The sequence below is a fragment of the Ictalurus furcatus genome, chromosome 11 (assembly GCF_023375685.1).
Source record: "Ictalurus furcatus strain D&B chromosome 11, Billie_1.0, whole genome shotgun sequence".
NCBI classification, from domain to species: domain Eukaryota; kingdom Metazoa; phylum Chordata; class Actinopteri; order Siluriformes; family Ictaluridae; genus Ictalurus; species Ictalurus furcatus.
The window spans coordinates 24,737,297-24,755,803 of record NC_071265.1 but is presented as its reverse complement, the minus strand read 5'-3'; the positions used below and the strand labels follow the sequence as shown (position 1 = coordinate 24,755,803).

The following is an 18,507-nucleotide window of genomic DNA, read 5'->3' as shown; positions in this document are numbered from 1 at the left end:
ATAGTTTTAGCTCTTCAGACAAAATACAACACAAAACAAAGGCAACCTGGGTAAACCCACAATACAGGTATTTTTAAAATGAAAATTGAAAAAAAAAAAAAAAAGAGAAGTTACCCAACACCTATCACCCATGTGAAAAACTAATTGCCCATTCAAACCTAAAATCTGGTTGTGCCACCTTTAGCAGCAATAACTGCAACCAAACAATTCTGATAACTGTAGCGTCATCTTTCACAGCACTGTGGTGAAATTTTGGCCCACTCTTCTTTGCAGATTTGCTTTAGATTTTTGAGCATGCACTGAGTGTTTAAGGTCCTGCCACAGCATCTCAATTGGCTCAAGTCAGGACCTTGACTAGGCAGCTCCAAAACTTTTTGAACTTTAAACCAGTTGCGCTTGAGTTACGAACTGAAGACTGAATATTATCCTTTAGGATTTTCTGGCAGAGAGCAGGATTCATGTTTCTCCCAATTATTGCAAGTTGCCGAGGCACTGAAGCAGCAAAGCTTCCCCACACCATCACACTTCCACCACCATGCTTGACCATAGGTATGATGATCTTTTTGTGGAATTCTGTGTTTGGTTTATGCCAGATGACAGGACCCCTGTCTTCCAAACAGTTCTACTTTCAACTCATCAATCCACAGAACATTCTCCCAAAAGGTTTGAGGAGCATCAAGGTGTGTTTTGGAAAAATTCAGACGAGCCTCAATGTTCTTCTGGGTTAGCAGTGGTTTTCGCCTCACCACTCTTCCATGGATGCCATTTTTGCCCAGTGTCTTTCTGATAGTGGAGTCATGAACAGTGACCTTTATTGATGCAAGAGAGGCCTGTAGTTCCATCAATGTTGTCCTTGGCTCTTTTGTGAATTGCTGGATGAGTCGTTGTTGTGCTCTTGGAGGAATTTTGGAAGGTCGGCTACTTCTGGGAAGGTTCACTACTGTGCTGAGTTTTTCAGTTTGGATATAATGGCCTCACTGTGCTCCTTTGGAGTCCCAGAGCCTTTGAAATAGCTCTGTACACCTTCCCAGACTGATGTATTTCAATTACCTTCTTCCTCATCATTTATGGAATTTCTTTCAACTTTGGCATAGTGTGTTACTGAACAGGGTTTGCAGTAATCAGGCCTGGTTGCATCTAGTCCAGTAAAACCGATTATGAATGCAGTTTCATAGATTTGGGGAATTAGTAACTACGGGGGCAAATACATTGTCACACAGGCCCAGTTGGTACTGGATAACTTTTTTGCTTTAATAACTAACATTAGCATTTAAAAAGTGTATTTTGTGTTTACTCAGGTTGCCTTTGTTTTATCTTAGATTTTGTTTTACTTTCTGAAACAATTTAGTACGAGATATACACAAAAACAGAAAAAAAAATCAAGTCACAGCACGGTATGTTACCCAAAACTGACACTGCATAACATTTATTATTCAAAGAAAAACTTTGTGAGAACCATAATTAATCTATTTGTTTAGTATTTAGGATTGCTAAGTTAAACAATGATTGTATGACCTTGGTGGGACTTGGATGGTATTGTTGCACAAGCTGAGCTGTTTTAGATTTGTATGGTTTTATTTTTTTGGTTTTTTTTTACTCCTAATGCATTTTTATGAAAATGTATACATTTGTTGTAAATAAACATGGTCCACAGTCATGTTGGCACTGGAAATCCAGCCTATTTTCCTATAAACCTATTTCAGCCATAGTACAATAAGTACAGTTGTGTGTTTGCTGAGTTGTCTGATCTATTTTACTTTACTATGTCATTATTTGAACTAGGTCATATCAGCTTGCTACTAAGTTAACCAGCTGGCATGCCAATTATCTAGCAGAACCAAGTATTATACCTAGTGCAGTGCAATAATTTCACTTCTGTCAGGGGAAATAGTTCCATCTAATGGACAAATTATATTATTGTAAGTTTCACAAAGTTTATTTTTAAGAAAGATTTGCCTTTTATACATAAATGTGACGTGCAAAATCTGTGCAATGTTTGAACATTAACATGTAAGCATATGTTCAAATAAAAAAAATAATAAAATGTTGGATGTTTACAATACTGCAGTTCCTTGAACAGTTCTCTGTTGTTGCATAACTTGGGTGGATTACGTACCTTTTAGAATTTTAAGAAATTGCATTCAATAACTGAGTCCAAATACCATTTTAATTAGATGCTCATATTCTACAACCCCCATAAATTCAATCGGTCTTCCAATGTATTTTACTGTATATTTATATTTTATATTAATAATATATGTATGATCCCAAAAGACTTAAAGTTGTGATTATAGCAAAGGGCAAAACTTTAGCAAATATTAATGTTTGGGCTTTGAATACCCCTGACATATTTCATGGTTTTTTTTATTTTTATTTTTTTTAATGTAAAAAACAAAGAACAAAACAAAACAAAAAACCTAAAACACAACAAAATATATTTTGGCTTTGATAATTTTGTGTGAGAGCATACAAGTTCTCAGTAATACTGCTTGATAAGTGATAAGATATGTACAATAACATTTTAAATATAGAAAAAGTTTATAACAATAGTGTCTACCCAGTGAGCGAGCCTTTGCTACGACAAGGGTGCACCTCTTCTGCCGGGCCCAAAACAGATGAATAGTTGATCCGTGGTATGCCATGAGGTGGTCCTTAGCACATATTGCCTTAACGCATGAACTGGACATAGGGCTGCCTGGAAAGCCTTGTCCTTTTGTCGAAACGCCGCCAACTGAATAGGCTGATTTGTGAACTGAGCTGGCAATACCTTGGGCTGGAAAGCCAGGTTTGGCCAAAGTGTAACCTGATTATCCTCTGGCCCCCACCTGTGGACTCATCGAGGGAGCATGCCACTTGCCAACCCTCCTGGTCGATGTTATGGCCACAAGGAAAGCAGTTTTCATAGAAAGATTCTTAATATCTGCTTGCTCAATCAGCTCATAGAGTGCTGAACACAAGCTGTCTAACACCACTGGGTATACACCACCCGTGGTGGTGGCTTAAGACACATAGCTCCCTTAAGAAAAGCCAGAACTAGCCTATTTGCACCAATTGACATCTGCCCCACAGGATCCCAGTGGGATGACAGAGCTGCCGTAAACACCTTAAGAGTAGCTAGGGAACATCCTGTGTCCGATAAGTACTGCAAGAATTCCAACACCATGCTGATGGGGCAGTCAACTGGGCTAAGAACTTGATCTGCACACCAGGAAACAAACAGTTTCCACTTATTGGCATAAGTGCGACATGTTGAAGGGGCCCTAGCACTCATGACAGTGTTCCTCACTTCTGCTGATCATTGGGAGAGCATCCTCTCAACCCCAGGGGCCAGATGAATAGCTTCAATCTGTCCGGGGAAGGATGCCACAGCGCCCTGTTCATCTATGGCAGCAGATCCTTCTGAGCTGACAGTGGCTGAGGTGGACCAGTTGTGAGAGTTGATATAAGGCTGAACCAAGGCATCGCTGGTAAACAGGGGCCCACTAGAATGAGCCTGTGATGCTTCTTCTGTACACACCTAAGGATGGACCAGAGGAGTGGAATGGGGGGACGGCATAGAGAAGGAGGTCTGGCCATTTGTGGCCCAGTGAACCTTGTTCCTCCTGCACTGAGAACTATAGCAGGCAGTGTGCCATTGCCTTGCTGGCAAAGAGGTCCATAGCTGCTGTTCCATATGTCCTCCTGATTGCCTGGACCACCTCCCTGTGCAGACACCATTCCTCTTCAGGGCTTTGGCCCTGCGCAGGAAAGTGAGGCTGCCACACTGTTGCAACGGCTGAAGATGTGTGCTGCTTTGACTGACAGGAAGTGTTTGTCTGCCCACCACAGAAACACTCATGTCAGCTGCAGTCAGGGTAGAGACCTTGTACCTCCCTGGTGATTAATTAAAAACTCCATTGTGGTGTTGTCCATCTTTATCAGAATGTGTCTTCCTGAGAGTTCCTGCCTGAAATGTGAAAAGTACTGCCCATAACTCCAGAAGGTTGATGTGAGATGCACCTAGCTGTGGGTCCCAACTGCCCTGTATGCCTCGGTGTTGCCAATGTCCTCCCCACCCGTTGAGGGAAGTGTTCTCGAGTGCACCAATTGTGCACCAGTGACAAACATCTGGCTATCAACCAGCAATGGAATGGGTGAAGATGCAAAATCACTAGTTGGATGGCTGATGAGACCACCGTGAGAAGGCCCACCAGCCATAGGAAGCCGATATAGTGCAGGTTACAATGAACCTGGAACCTTGCTAGGGTCTCCGCAAGGCCTTCTTTCTACCCAGGAAGCACACAGACTGGCATGGGGTGAGTCAGCTCTTGGGGGGAGAGAATCAGCATAACCTCCCTGTAAAGAAGTTCCAGTGCCAACTGAATGCACCGTGTGAAGAACCGGGGAGAAAGAGAGAGGCCAGACGGTAGGACTCGGAACTGATATGTCTTGTCCTGAAATGTGAACTGAAGTAAACTTCTGTGGTGCAGGGCAATGGAATATAGAAATATGCATCCTTCAAGTCCACCGAGGTGAACCACATTCCAGGTTCCATAGCATGTCGGACATCTGCCACTCATAACATGTGGAACGGAAGATACTTGAGGCTCTTGTTCAAGTATCTGATGTCCAGGATGGGCCTGAACCTCCCATCCTTCTTCCAAACAAGGAAATATTTTAAGTGCAATCCTCCGGGGTGTGTCCAGGGGTCTAGTAGCTTTATTGCACCCTTCTCCAGCAGCTTTCATACAATCACTGATAGGGAAAGGGCCTAATGAGGGTCCTGGACCACTGTTGTGCGAACTTGGGTGCTTACTGTGGATCTGTGATGGAACTGAAAACAGTAGCCCCTCTCGAGTGTGTCATGAAGTCACTTTTTGTCTGTAATACCTCTCCAACTCTGTAACTGAGAGGTTGAATAGTTGCTCGTCACAGACCCTGGACCCCTAGCGATGGCAGAGAAACTTTCCGTTAACTCTGGGTGGGGGGGCAACAGTGAGTAGGCATAGGGTGAGTTAGTGGTGTAAAATGAGAGCGGAGTGCCTCTCCGCTTGATGATGAGTCAGGTCGGGCAGGCTGCTGCAGCGGCCTGTAAGACTGCCCCTGTCTATGATGTTGCGAAGTTGCATGCCAAACTAGGCCAGGGTAGTTTCCTGTTTGATGGTTTGTCACGTGATCCTGAATTATTTTCTTGGGGACTGCCAGATATACTTTTCTAGCCTAATGGAGTCCAAGCCTGGCAAGAAGCAATGGCTAGGGTTCCTGTTGTCCCAGTTTTGTGGCCCAGCACGCCAGTGGGCACAGTTCCATTATATCCCGGATCGTTACAAATACCTGGACAGTGACACAAATTCAGCTGTAATCTTTTCCGAAGCTCTGTTCCAATATTTAATCCCCCCACCCCAAAAAACAAACAAACAAACAAACAAAAAAACATTTGGCTGTCTTTTAAAGAGAACACATTTAGCTCCTGTTTATAATCACCCGTCTATTGAGCCCATAAAATATCAAATATTGCATGTCTATGTAATCTTTATCCTGTGTGTAGTATAAAACATGTCAAATGACATATAGTGTTCATTAGCAGAGTAAACGCTGACAAATCACCTCCTATACACTAGGTTCTCTTTGTAAGGTAGATGTCATGTAAACTCCAGTTTTTTCAACAGCATCAGATGATCACAGTACTGTATAGAGGTTCTTAATGAGATAATGGATAAACATGGATTATCAAAGCTTTTTTACATTTTTTACATCAAAGCTGTTGCTGTAAAAATGGATTGGACAACAGAGGGCAGTCAATTCCATAAGCTGTTTGCTTCTGTGCAGGCTCCACAAAATAATCATTAAGAAATATAGAACAGTGTTGTGGTTTTATGTTAGCTCATCTATCTGAATATTACATCACATGTACATGTTCATGTACATGTATATGTATATGTACAGTATATTTGAACATAGTTAGCACTGGTGGAGAAATATAAAAATACGTCACTACGAGGTTTGCTTGGAGGCTGAGGAGCAGCACACTGGGAGTTGGACAGAGCCAGTGTGCTTTCATCTCTCTGATAAGAGCAAATGAGAACATTCACGCCAGAGCCTATGCTCCTGATGGACTAGCCCACACTTTACACTTATTAAATGAATGACATGATTAAAGGCGATGAGTGTTGTCAAATACCTGCTTACAATATATTAATGTGAGTTTGTATACACTGAGTTGATTTTTAGAGATAAACTAGAGGACTGGAATACAGTACAAGATATTGTAAATGGGAATATAGGTAATGTTAGGTTATTCAGAAGTCCTGTAACATAATTATGAACTGTAATTGATTTACTTTTTCCTAAAACCATTATTATTAGTCTTCTTTAGTATTCTACATTTGTAAACTGTGTTAAAAGTCCTAGGCTAATTTTACATGATGCATTTATTTATTTATTTATTTAATTTTATCACAATGTAAGATCATAATAAACCTGAATACATGTTAGTATACATCATATGACATGATATGTTTCATTCTCCACATAATAACTGCCATAAAGTCTCTCATTTCTAATCATTCGATAATTTAATATTCGTGGGCTGGGTACATGGTAGGCAACAATCCATTAATATTTTTTATAATGTTACTAGCGCTTTAAAACATTATGAATTCCACCGAATGTGGTTAATCAACCTCTACTTCAGCAAATGCTAAAGTCACTTTCTATTTTCTTATTAACATCTAACAAATAACTGCCAATCAAATAAATAATCTTATTGCCCACTGATTCATAAAAATTAAAGTACATCTCTCAAGGCATTTATTTACCCAGGGAACACTTCTCTTCATAGTATAAGATAATATTTAATAGATAATAATAATTGTGTGATATAGATTATTTGATATTTATTCTGCTTTAGATATGTTATGGGCTATGCTACATTACAAATATTTCTGAAATTTACCACCCAGAATTCTACAGTACACAATAGTAGAATTTCAAAGCTTTGTCATAAAGGTATTTTTTTTTTTTTTTTTTTTTTAATTCATGAGACTCTGTGAGCAAAAGCACTGACAAAGGGCCAGGAGGGACAGATGGATGAACAGAATGAGGAGTGGGAAGAGGGGAAGGAAAAGTCATCCTCACCTCCCCATTACATACACTTGTACCAGCAAATCACTAACAACATGGTGTCTTATCCTCCACTCAGCTGAGTCCAGGATTAACTTTTATACTCGACTCTCTGTAGCTGAATTGAATGGTCTCCTTGCTGCATCATGGTAATTCTGCCTTGCTGGAATTAACTGCCAGCCCAAATAATAAAACCTGTCTTTTTTAGAGAATGTCTAACACACATTTAATGATTTTTTCAATTCCTCCAGCTGAACATAAAAAACATTTAATTTAAATAAGCACATATCTTGGCAAGGTGGCAATGACTCATACATTACTTGATACAGAGAAGGAAGCATTTACATTTGCTCACTCGATTTTTTGACATATGGCTAAAGCCTATCGATAGACTGCTGATTATATCATCATCAGTTTGGAACAACAGTTTATTATTTAAGAACACTGCAATTATTTCTCACAGGCTCCCTTTCTCTTTTTTCCTCTCGCTCTCTCTCTCTCTCTCTCTCTCTCTCTCTCTCTCTCTCTCTCACACACACACACACACACAGAGGAGAGAGGAGAGAGGAGAGAGAGAGAGAGAATTCATGTTCTGTAATTGGACCCTACTAACAGCTGAAGACAGTTCTTAAGTCGTAACCTTTCATTTCCTGTTATAAGCTAAATGGCATCAGCTATAGACTTATAGTTACCTAAAGCTGCAATTTCTGGGGCTGGGCACCTGCAGGCAGTTAGCTTCACTGCAGTGGGTCGGAGAATGCTAAACAGTCTGTAGCCAGGAGGACAGGCCAGGACTCTGACAGACCTAGAGATCTTAATTGTACCCTAATACCCTCTCATTAACAAAGCTTCGTGAGGAAAACGAGCATCTTCACCATCCCTTTATCTGGAGCTAAGAAGAAACAGATTTATTTACAAGGGAAGACGCAAGGAATATACAAAAAAGCACCAAAGCAATACTAAGGAACAGAACAAAATGAAGAAAGAGCAAAGCAATAAAATCTCTTCATCGATGGCTGCAAAAAATGCCATATAGTGTAATCCTTACAAGGTACTGCATCCTTATTCGAGATAAACTTGTTATGGTGTATACATTCTCCGCATGATATCTTGCAACTTGCACAAACACAAATGATTCAGAGACTAAATCTTATGTTTATATTTCAACATTACGGATCTCTGGTGAAAGCCACATAAACCCAGATCAAAAGATGCGTGATAAAAAATACACCTAAATGATCTGAAGCCTTCTTATGTTTATGTTCATATAACAGTAATCATGGCAAGTTGATGGATTTTGTAATGTTTTTATTCCCTATTTTGACAAGGCTAGATTAGAGAGATCAACATTAAACTTTGCAAGTTACAACATGATTGCATCACTTGCATAGACTCTGACACACTTTCTGCACTGCACGGAACACTGTGAACAGACTGAGTCATTAATAAAACAGCCCTCAGATCAGTCTTTTAACAGATTTAACATCTTCAGACACATCCTAACTTCTGTGGTTTTTATTTTCATTTTAAGCCCTGTAATGTAACAATATCAATAAAGTACAGGAAGCAATCATTACATATACATTAAACATTGAAAATGTACGTGGGAGAAATACCAGAGACAGCATTTACAGTGGCAGAACACAAATAAATGATGGAATATGTTGTTACATCTAGATACAGCCACTTACACTGACCACCTTATATATAGTGAGAGCTACAGGATATTCCTCACTGGATTCTTTTCTTCTTTTTTTTTCAGACCATTCATTGTAAACTCTATAGACTGCTGTTCATAAAAATCCCAAGAGATGAGCGGAATCTGAAACAGTCAAACCAATCCGTCTGGCACCAACAACCATGCCAAGGTCAAAGTCACTTAAAGTACATTACAGATGTTCCTATTAAAGTAACATAATACACAAAATATTTTTATTAGAATTTGAGAAAAATCTCACAAATGATACATCATTATATTTAAACCACATTTAATAATAATTAAATTAACAAAAAAATATAAAACCACCAACTAATCTAAATGAAACACTTATACTTCCTGTCTCTTCTGCCAGTGACCATACAATGTACACATAAATATAGGGTCTTGCATTTATTCCATTTCTGTCTTTTTTTCCCACTTCATAATACATACTCTTTTCAGAATCTGAGAGATTATTTTATCTTTTCTCTGTTATTTTCCTCATTCTTCTCTCCTGACTATCTCCCTCATACAGTATAACCACACTGCATTCACTTATCTCACTGACTTTCATTGACAAATATGAGTGGTCCTCTAGAGGTGGGACTGCCCATCTGTCTGTAAACATTAGGCTGTCCCAGATTGGTCTGCAATAGGTTGAGTCCTCCACCTGATAGATCAAAACTTGGCTGGCTGTAGAGCCTCTGTCCAAAGCCTGTTCCAGATTGGTCAAAACTGCTTTGACTGTACTGCCTGAAACTATCGCTGCGTTTCTCAGAGGGCGTTCTGGAGGGGTAGCGCTGACCGGACTTGTGTAAGCCTGTTTCTTTGTAGGCAAACCAAATGTTACCAGCCCACAGGGAGAAATTCAGAAAGCCAAATGCCTGGGGGCAAGAAGAGATAGTTCAGAGTCATAAAGCAAATGTGAGATAAGAAGTAATGCAGTTCATTTGTTTTAAATAATTTATAATCGGCTTTGTCACACTTTCTATTCTTTTCTTTGAGGTTTTCTTGATTGATGATGGTCATATTTTTGTAGTAATATAAAACCTGATACAATGGAACAGGCATATTTCAAAACATTGAATTTCATACAATTGCCACAATATTGCTTTGTAATTTGTAACAGCGCAATCCAAAATATTGAAAGCAATATTCAAAGAGCCTAATGGTGTTTGTTCTAAAATCTAATGAGTTTATTTAAACTCAAATAAAAGATACTTTCAACGTATATTATTTTAGCCTGTCTTTAAACATCTTAAAATGCCTATAGAATCCCTTGTTTGTCCCTGACACAATTTAAGACTATCAGAGATTTTTGATTCTGATATTAGCAAGGGTTTAGCAAAGGCTTGCAAAATAGTGAACTATAGATTCAAGATCTGTTGCCTGTAAACTTTGCTTATATTCATACTGTCGACTCAAAACACATACCACTGATACGTTAAGACTGGTCCAGGTTGGCTCCTCTAGTGTCTCACACAAGTTCTGCTCATCTCTGCAGGCAGACATTAGCATCTGTATCAGACTCACATCCATGGCTGTCTTCACTCCGGAGAGAGTTTTAGCCCAGGCTATCGAGCTCACAAGCCACAGACCCGAGAAAATCACAGTAACCAGGCAATCCTGTGGGGAATTTAAATTTTTGTGAAATGATAGTGGAAACACTGGAAGAGGCTTTATTTGTTCGTTATATTTTTATTGCTAGGCACTTTCCTTAAATCTCTTACAGAGGAGTATTTGTTATTTCACAAAGGGTTTCTTTTTCATGATACGCTTATTATCATATATTAATTTTTTGCATGTAGGGCAATGTGGTTTAAAATGACATCACTTATATGACTGTATAGATGAGGTATGACATCAATTATATGAATTGTGTTTAAGATTTTTATATTTTTATTATTTTATTATTATTATTTTAAAAGATTTTTTAAATCCTTTTGACATGTCACATAAGGTACTGAAATGCACAGACTTTTTTTTAATTACTATTATTTGCATGTGATCACGTTATTCAAGTCCATGTGTAAAATAACATAATAAAGTGAAATATGCGATTTTGATGTAAAGGATTTTGTCAATTCTAAAAAAGAAAAGCACTCACGACTAGAGGACCTCTGTTCTTCTCTCTGTACTTGTTCTGGTAGAAAATGTAGACTACTGTAGCTAGGAGCGAGTAGAGAAATGCTAACACAGACACAGTAACAAAGAATTGCACTGAAGAAGAGTAGTCTCCCTCGAGGAAGATCGTCTCATACCTCTTACCCTCACAGAGAGGAACATTGAAGTGCACCTGCTGCAGTCTGGAGGAACAACATACGAGAAATTGCAGCATGTTGTATAACATGCCATAACAGACTCATACTATACATATTCATAAAATATTAATTTAGCCATTTACAAGCCAATGTATTGTCTGCCCACGTACCACACAGTGAAGATGATATAATCCCTGTGTGACCTTGTGGTCTCTACATCATTAATGCATGTTTATACTTATACAAAAGACCACTAAATATGCAGTTATGTTCAAGTCATCTTGTCCTCACTACTTGTTAGACTGGATATTATACTTGAAGGAGAATAATATAGATATCTTACATTACATACCATGTAAAATTAGCATGATTTCTTTATGCTTTCCTTTTCTTAATTTCACTTGTAATCCTGGAATCAAGATCTGGTAATCAAGGTCCATTTTTGATTATTTGACTTGCTTATATTTCTGACTTATCTTTAAACAATATCTTATGTTAATTTATGCTATATTACATTAATATATCTTATGTTCACTTGTAAATATCTTATGTTAAATTGAAGAAAAAAAAAAAGATGAAATGAAGAAACAGAAATGAACAGCAGTTTAAAGTGATTGTAATTTACAGGTAATTGTAAAACATGTTACACTGTGCTTTTTTAGAGAGAAATGTTATGCTTTCTTTAAACTTGTTACGATTCAAAGAGCAGACAACTTTAAACTTTGTTAGAAAAATCAGGCTTTTGTTAGAAAAATCTTCACAAATTAAATTACCAAATGCAACATAAGGCAGTATAATTCTCTCTTATTGCAACACATTCTCTACAAGATATAGGTTTTAGTAATTTGTTTAATAAAAAAAACAACAACATTTGATTAATTTCAATTATTTGATTTTTTTTATGGTGAAAGATCTTTGTTTGTGTGGTTGCTTTTTCCAAATTTATCCTTTCTCACTAAATTTAGTCATCAGCCCTTGCAACTGTCACTTCATATCATGAGACAATGCGAGTGTGGGAGGGCAAAAACTTCACACACTTCCTCTGAGGCATTTGATGTTATGGACATATTTTTGAGACCCCAGTGACTACAAACCTCGGCTTTATTGAAAGCGGTCTGCTCAAGTGTCCACTACATTTTATGGGTTTATGCTACCACAGACACGACTATCATCTGTTGATCTGTGAATTTGAAGACATGAAGAGAAAAAATTACACTCACCTGAATGGATAGCCAAAATTGATGCTGATGTTTCTTTGGGTTTTATCCATGCATTCCACTTTAACCATTATCTGGCCAGAATATCCCCCACATGTTGCAAATGCACAAACAGCAAAAAGCTGTAGAAGCGATGTTAATCAACAAGTCAAATAATAATAATTAAAAAAACAACCCTAGTACATAATTCTCAGTGTCCTCTCTCTCTCTCTCTCTCTCACGCTCTGCTTTTCTAGTATGCTCTTCACAAGCTTTATTATTAAGCTGAAGAGAAATAGAAGTGTTTTTTTTGAGTCTGTCCAAGAAATACCCCCGTCCTTACAATACATATGTTAAATTCAAATCTAAAAATTATTAGCATGTTTAAAGTGCATAATAAACTGTCAAGTAAAGGCATAGATACAACCTCAGAATAATGGAACCTGTTTGAAAGAATGAACTAAATAATGAGCATGAAATGCTCATACCTATAGAAAACCGGAATCATAGTAATAAAACACACACATACTCAGATATATAGAAATACTATACACAGTATAATACTGATTAGCGATTAGAATCGATCTTCCAGTGAGAGCAGATAAATTATTCAGAAAGGAAAAACTACAAACAGCGGAGACAGATGCTGGGACCCCTCACAGTGATTAAATCTGATTAAATAATCAAACCTTTTATCAGATGTTCACACAAACACAACAAATGATAATTACTGAATGCATTTTTTTTTTTTGCATCATAAATATGTATGTATATAATTATTTATGCCACTTATACTACAAACACAAAATTATTTGAAAGTTAAACAAATCACAAGATGTCTTTGTAAGTAAATTTATGTAGTCTTACCGGAGCGAATATGACCATACACATTGAGGAAGATAACTGATCATCAGTTAGTATATCTCTCAGTAAAGGAATGAAAGCCTGCTCCCATGTAAAGCTTCAGATAGTGACTGAGAATTCACTACACAGATGCTTCTACACAGGAGCCAGGCAGAGTATGTGTTGTGTGTATGAGAGAGAAACAGAGAGGTAGAGAGAGAGAGAGAGAGAGAGAGAGAGAGAGAGAGAATTTTTCAATTCATTATTATGGAATATTTGGCATGTCCACATACACTGGTTCACATATATGGATATAATACTTCTTAAATGAAGCTCTGAATGACATTTATTATCATAAATCTAAACCATAATAAATGGTTTATATTTGTGTAGTGGCTTGAGAGACAAGGAAACAGCAACAAGCTTAATTAAGTTAATACAGCATCCTCCATCATTAAGCACTCCCTCTGTTTATATGTTTATATGAAACATATACATATATGTTTATATATTTATTTTCAATAGAAAGATATGTGTCACTGTTATTGGTGGTGAATTTGGTATGCTTCATTTGCCCAAGTAGAATACCAATAATAGTCGTACTCAACAAAAATATGGAAAAGCTTTCAGTTCTGAAGTACAGCATTCATACACTGTCCAACTATAAGAGCTGAAAAAAGGCTTAAGCCTCCTTGCAGAAGTGACCAGATTTGATCTAAAATGTACTGCTTATTCTTTTTCTGTGTAATGTAAAAAAATTTCAGGGTTTCTCAAAGCAAAACGTCTGTTCCCTGAGAAGGGAATGAAACATTGCGTGAGCGTCACGCTGTGAGAAATGCCCTCGTATGTGACCGGTATCCGAAATCTGAAAATGTGTAAAATCCCACCTATTTATAGGCCTTCCATGGTGAGGTGACATGGCATTTTGCACGTCGCATTACTATAAAATGACTCCTGTAAACCACATTATCATCCTCTATTATCTGAAGCAAAAATTAGATTCACAAGCATGCCCCAGTATGACAAAGCTACACAACATCTCATTCCTTATCAGGGAACAGGGCAACCCTGACATTCCCTTTAAAAGGGAACTCAACGTTGCATGAGCTTCATGCTGTGGGATTGAGTATACCCACTCTGTCATACTGGGGGTATGGCCTGTCACAGAAGCTCCATCAATAGGTGCATGGCTGGCTGAAATGGTGGCCACATAGACCCTAATTGTAGAAGGAGCCAACCATGCTGAGAAACGTTTCTGTAAGAACTCTGGGACTGTAGCCATTGTGCAGTATACAGGGTACAAACTCAGTTGAGAAACCAAAATCTATGAGCTGGTGCCCCTCAGGGGCCAGACTCACAGTATCCATGGTTCTGCCTGAGGGTGATAAATCAACCCTCTAGCTTGAGACAATAGATCCCTGCGAATGGGAATCTCCCAGGGACTGCCATCTAGCAGAGATATTATCTCAGAGAACCATATATGAGCTGGCCCATAAGGCCAAACTATAATACCAAATGAATGTGTGTGGCGTAGACCACCTCGCCACAGCACTCACATCCTGTAAGGGTACCCCTTAGATAAAGCCTTTGAGGAGGCGACCCCCCTAGTAGAACGAGCCCCTATGCTCAGAGGCGTAGCAAGACTGCATGCCTCATAAGCAATAGAGATTCCTTCCACTATCCAAATAGAGATGCACTGCTTTGACTTAGCATCACCTCTACTGTCACTGCCAAACAAACCAGCAACTGCTCCGACTTACACCACTGGCTGAAGTGGTGGATGTAAGTACAAAGAGACCTCACTGGACACAGTAGGTGCAATCTTCCTCGTTCTGGTGTAAGGAACGGAAGAGGGGAGTAAGCCTGCAACACTACTGGCTGGGCAGCAGACGTAGGCACTTAGGAATAATCCAGCCTAGGATATAGAGAGGCCTTGGCAAATCCAGGCGCAAAGTCAAGGCAGGAAGGGGCAACAGAGATGTCAGGGCTCGCAAAAGGTGCTACCTTTAGAGTCAGAAGCTTCTCTGAAGCGGACTCTAAGGGCTCAAATGGGGCATCTGACAGACCTTACCGGACCACAGAAGGTCCCAGGAAGGTATGCATGGTCTGCAGATGGGCCTCAGCCATCTGACACCACGCATACACCTCGACGTTAGAGGATGTTGCCCCACAGAGACTCCATCATTAGGGGCGTGGCTGGCCAAAATGGCGGCCATGTAGACCCTAATTGTAGAAGGAGTCAACCCTGCTGAGAAATGTTCCTGTAAGAACTCCAGGACTGTAGCTATTGCGCAGTCACTAGGACTCACTGGTGTTCCTCACACCACAATAAAAAGTTGCTACTTGAATGCATACAATTTTCTTGTGGATGGTGCTCTAGCATTTAACATGGTCTCTACAACCTCAGTTGAGAGTTTGGAATCTATGAGCTTGTGCCCCTCAGGGACCAGTCTCACAGGTACCATAGTTCCAGACAAGGGTGATAAGTCAACCCTCTGGCTTGATACAATAGATCCCTTTGAATGAGAATCTCCCAGGGAGTGCCGTCCAGCAGAGATATTATCTCCAAAAACCGAATTCAAGCTGCCGCTATTAGCAGCAGATGTAGTGTAATCTTGGCGAACTCTTGCTAGAGCAATCAGGGAAAGGCATACAGACATGACCTCGGCCACGTGTGTATCATGGCATCCAGCCCTGTCCTTTGGGGGTTTTTTTGGTACAGGAGGAATGAGGGGGTACCACAGCGGGCAGCGTGTTGTCTCCTCAGAGGCAAACACATCCCCTTCCGCTTGGCCGAACCTCTGCCATATGGACTCACCCACTTGTGGATGGAGCCTCCAATCCCTGGGCCTCAGCCCCTGCCTCGACAGGATGCCTGCGCCCATACTCCGGTTGCCTGGAGTACATTGAATCTGGAATCCATAGAGACTGAGGGGATGCCCAGACCTTCCTTTATCTTGCTCAATGTTGATAGGATTGCCTTACACATGTTGGTGATAGACATCGTATTCGAATCCCATATAACCCCTTGAGAAGTCACTCTCGACTGGAGAAGCAACTTTCCCTGAGGTTCAGACTGAGCCCCAAGCTCCACACGTGGACGAGAACAACATCCCTGCCCTCCCCCATAATAAACAAGAGCAAGGAATAACACTTCCTGAACTCTCTCTGACTCATACATACATACATACATACATACATACATACATACATATATATATATATATATATATATATATATATATATATATATATATATATATAGCCGACATGCTCTCTTTCACTGAAGATAATAAGGCTGATGATGTGGTTTATAGACACCGTTTTATAGTCACGCGAAATGCCACGTCACCTGACTACACCTGACTGCCTATAAATAGGACTGATTTTACACAGACTTCAGATAACGGTCATGCATGAGGGCGCTTCCCACAGCGTGAAGAGTTCTCTTTGAAAGCACTGCACCATACTGTTATGGTGCAGTACATAACAGTATTTCATGCTGAGGATTAGCTTATCTTCTTCATCACCATTCTTTCTCTTTTCATATTAAAACCACATTCTAAGTTCCTGCTTAGCCAGCGCCTGTAATTCTCCATCTAGGAGGTTTTTTTCCCCCCTTCCATTTAACCTTATAATTGCTTATGTGGTCTTTTCAACTCACTAATGATGGCCTGTTAGCAGAGATGAGTACTGACCTTTTTCAAGTCAACAAACTGCAAAACATTTGTCTCATTTATGTATTTGTGATATGCTCTTTGAACATATGGATGGATAAATAAGAGTTTGTGTCTAATTTCTTTCAAAAGTTTCACAAAAAATGAAAAGATAATTCTCTCACTGATTAGTATTGTTTTGTTTATTGCTAAACATTTGTATGACATTTCCAGGATTCAATATGCAGCCAGTTCAGCTAATTGGAGAAGGAGAGCAATGCAACATCAATTTCTTTTTCTTTTGTGAATCAAATAATTATCATATATAATTAGATGTCACTTACTCATCCTGTACCTTCACAAATGTCACAGGCAGTCATTCGAACTTGCTCTCTCTCAGTTTCACAGTGAAAACTCCAGCAGTAAATCGACTGATTGGGTTTTTAATCCACATGATGGATCTTTTTGTTTAGTACTAAAACAGCCCTAATCAATTGTGCAGGTCAATATGTTTTGAGTCTTCGCCAATGTCCATCACTTTAATAAAGACAACATAAAACCCTTGCAACATTGTTGAACCTGTTGAAACTTTATTTAAATTCAACTGCGTCACTAAAATTGTTGAATACTGAGCACTGAAGACAACAAACTGAGTGTTTTATTTTCAGATTAGATATGATCTCCCTCTTCTGGGCACACGTACGAATCACAGCATATGTTGTAAATAGTGCTTGTTACGTGAGTGGCTTTCAGCGGTTTATAACATGACCCACCAAAAGCATATACTGATCCAACATGTGGACATATTTATTGCATTGTTTATTTTCAGTAGATTCACAGGAAAGACAATGAGGTAACTCATTTTAAAATATTAATTAATTCTTTGTTAAACTGGTATAAATTGATTAGTATTTCTTAGAAATTCTTGTGTTTAATGCATAGCCTATAAGCACATTAAATCAGTTTTCAAGAATCCTGTGATCTATGCAGACTATATGTCCAAATGTTTGTGGACATCTGATCATCACGCAAACATGTGTATTTTGAACATCCCATTCCAGGTTTAGTCCACCTTTGCTCTTATAACTAGACTTTCCACTAGATTTCAGAACATAGCTGTGGGGTATTGACCATTCAGCCACAAGAGCATTAGTGAGGTCAGGCACTGATGTCAAGTGAGGAGGCCTGGGGTGCAGTCAGCATTACAGTTCATTTCAATGGTGTTCAGTGTGGTTAAGGTCAGGGCTCTATGCAGGCCAATCTTGTTCCACGCCAACCTTGACAAACCATGTCTACATGGTCTAGGATCCTTAACTCCAGTGAAGGGAAATTGTAATGGCACAGCATACAATGACATCCTCTAAAAATGTGATGTCATGTGCCCACAAACAATTGGTCATAAAGTATATATTCTTAGAAAGGAGATCTTTGGATAGTTATGGGTTGTTAAATAGGTTTTTACTTGGAATGTTTTCTGATAGGGAAACACTCTGTTGTAGGGTTCCACATACAATTTTAAGGGTTCCCCTTCATGCCTTTCTCAGGCTCAAATAATAGTACTTAATACTTAAATTATATGATGCCAAACCTTTTGTGTAAGTTAAAGGTAAATCAATAAGACACATGTGAGACAATGGAAATAAATATGTCTTCAGATTCAACTGATAAAAAAAAAGTCACCTTTAAACTGTGTATGAGGAAGCATAACTTCAAAGTAAAGATAGTATAACTCCAAAGTAAACCTAAAGCCA

General features: G+C 39.0%; 1 protein-coding gene across 1 annotated transcript; it reads right to left on the bottom strand.

The window, feature by feature from the left end:
- Positions 1–9,074: 9,074 nt before the first annotated feature.
- Positions 9,075–12,418, bottom strand: synprb (synaptoporin b; the record flags this gene model as incomplete). The annotated part of the gene is made up of 4 exons (XM_053635965.1): positions 9,075–9,684; positions 10,235–10,426; positions 10,908–11,106; positions 12,282–12,418. Coding segments are annotated over 4 exons (852 nt in total), but the record flags the coding sequence as incomplete, so codon positions are not given.
- Positions 12,419–18,507: the final 6,089 nt, after the last annotated feature.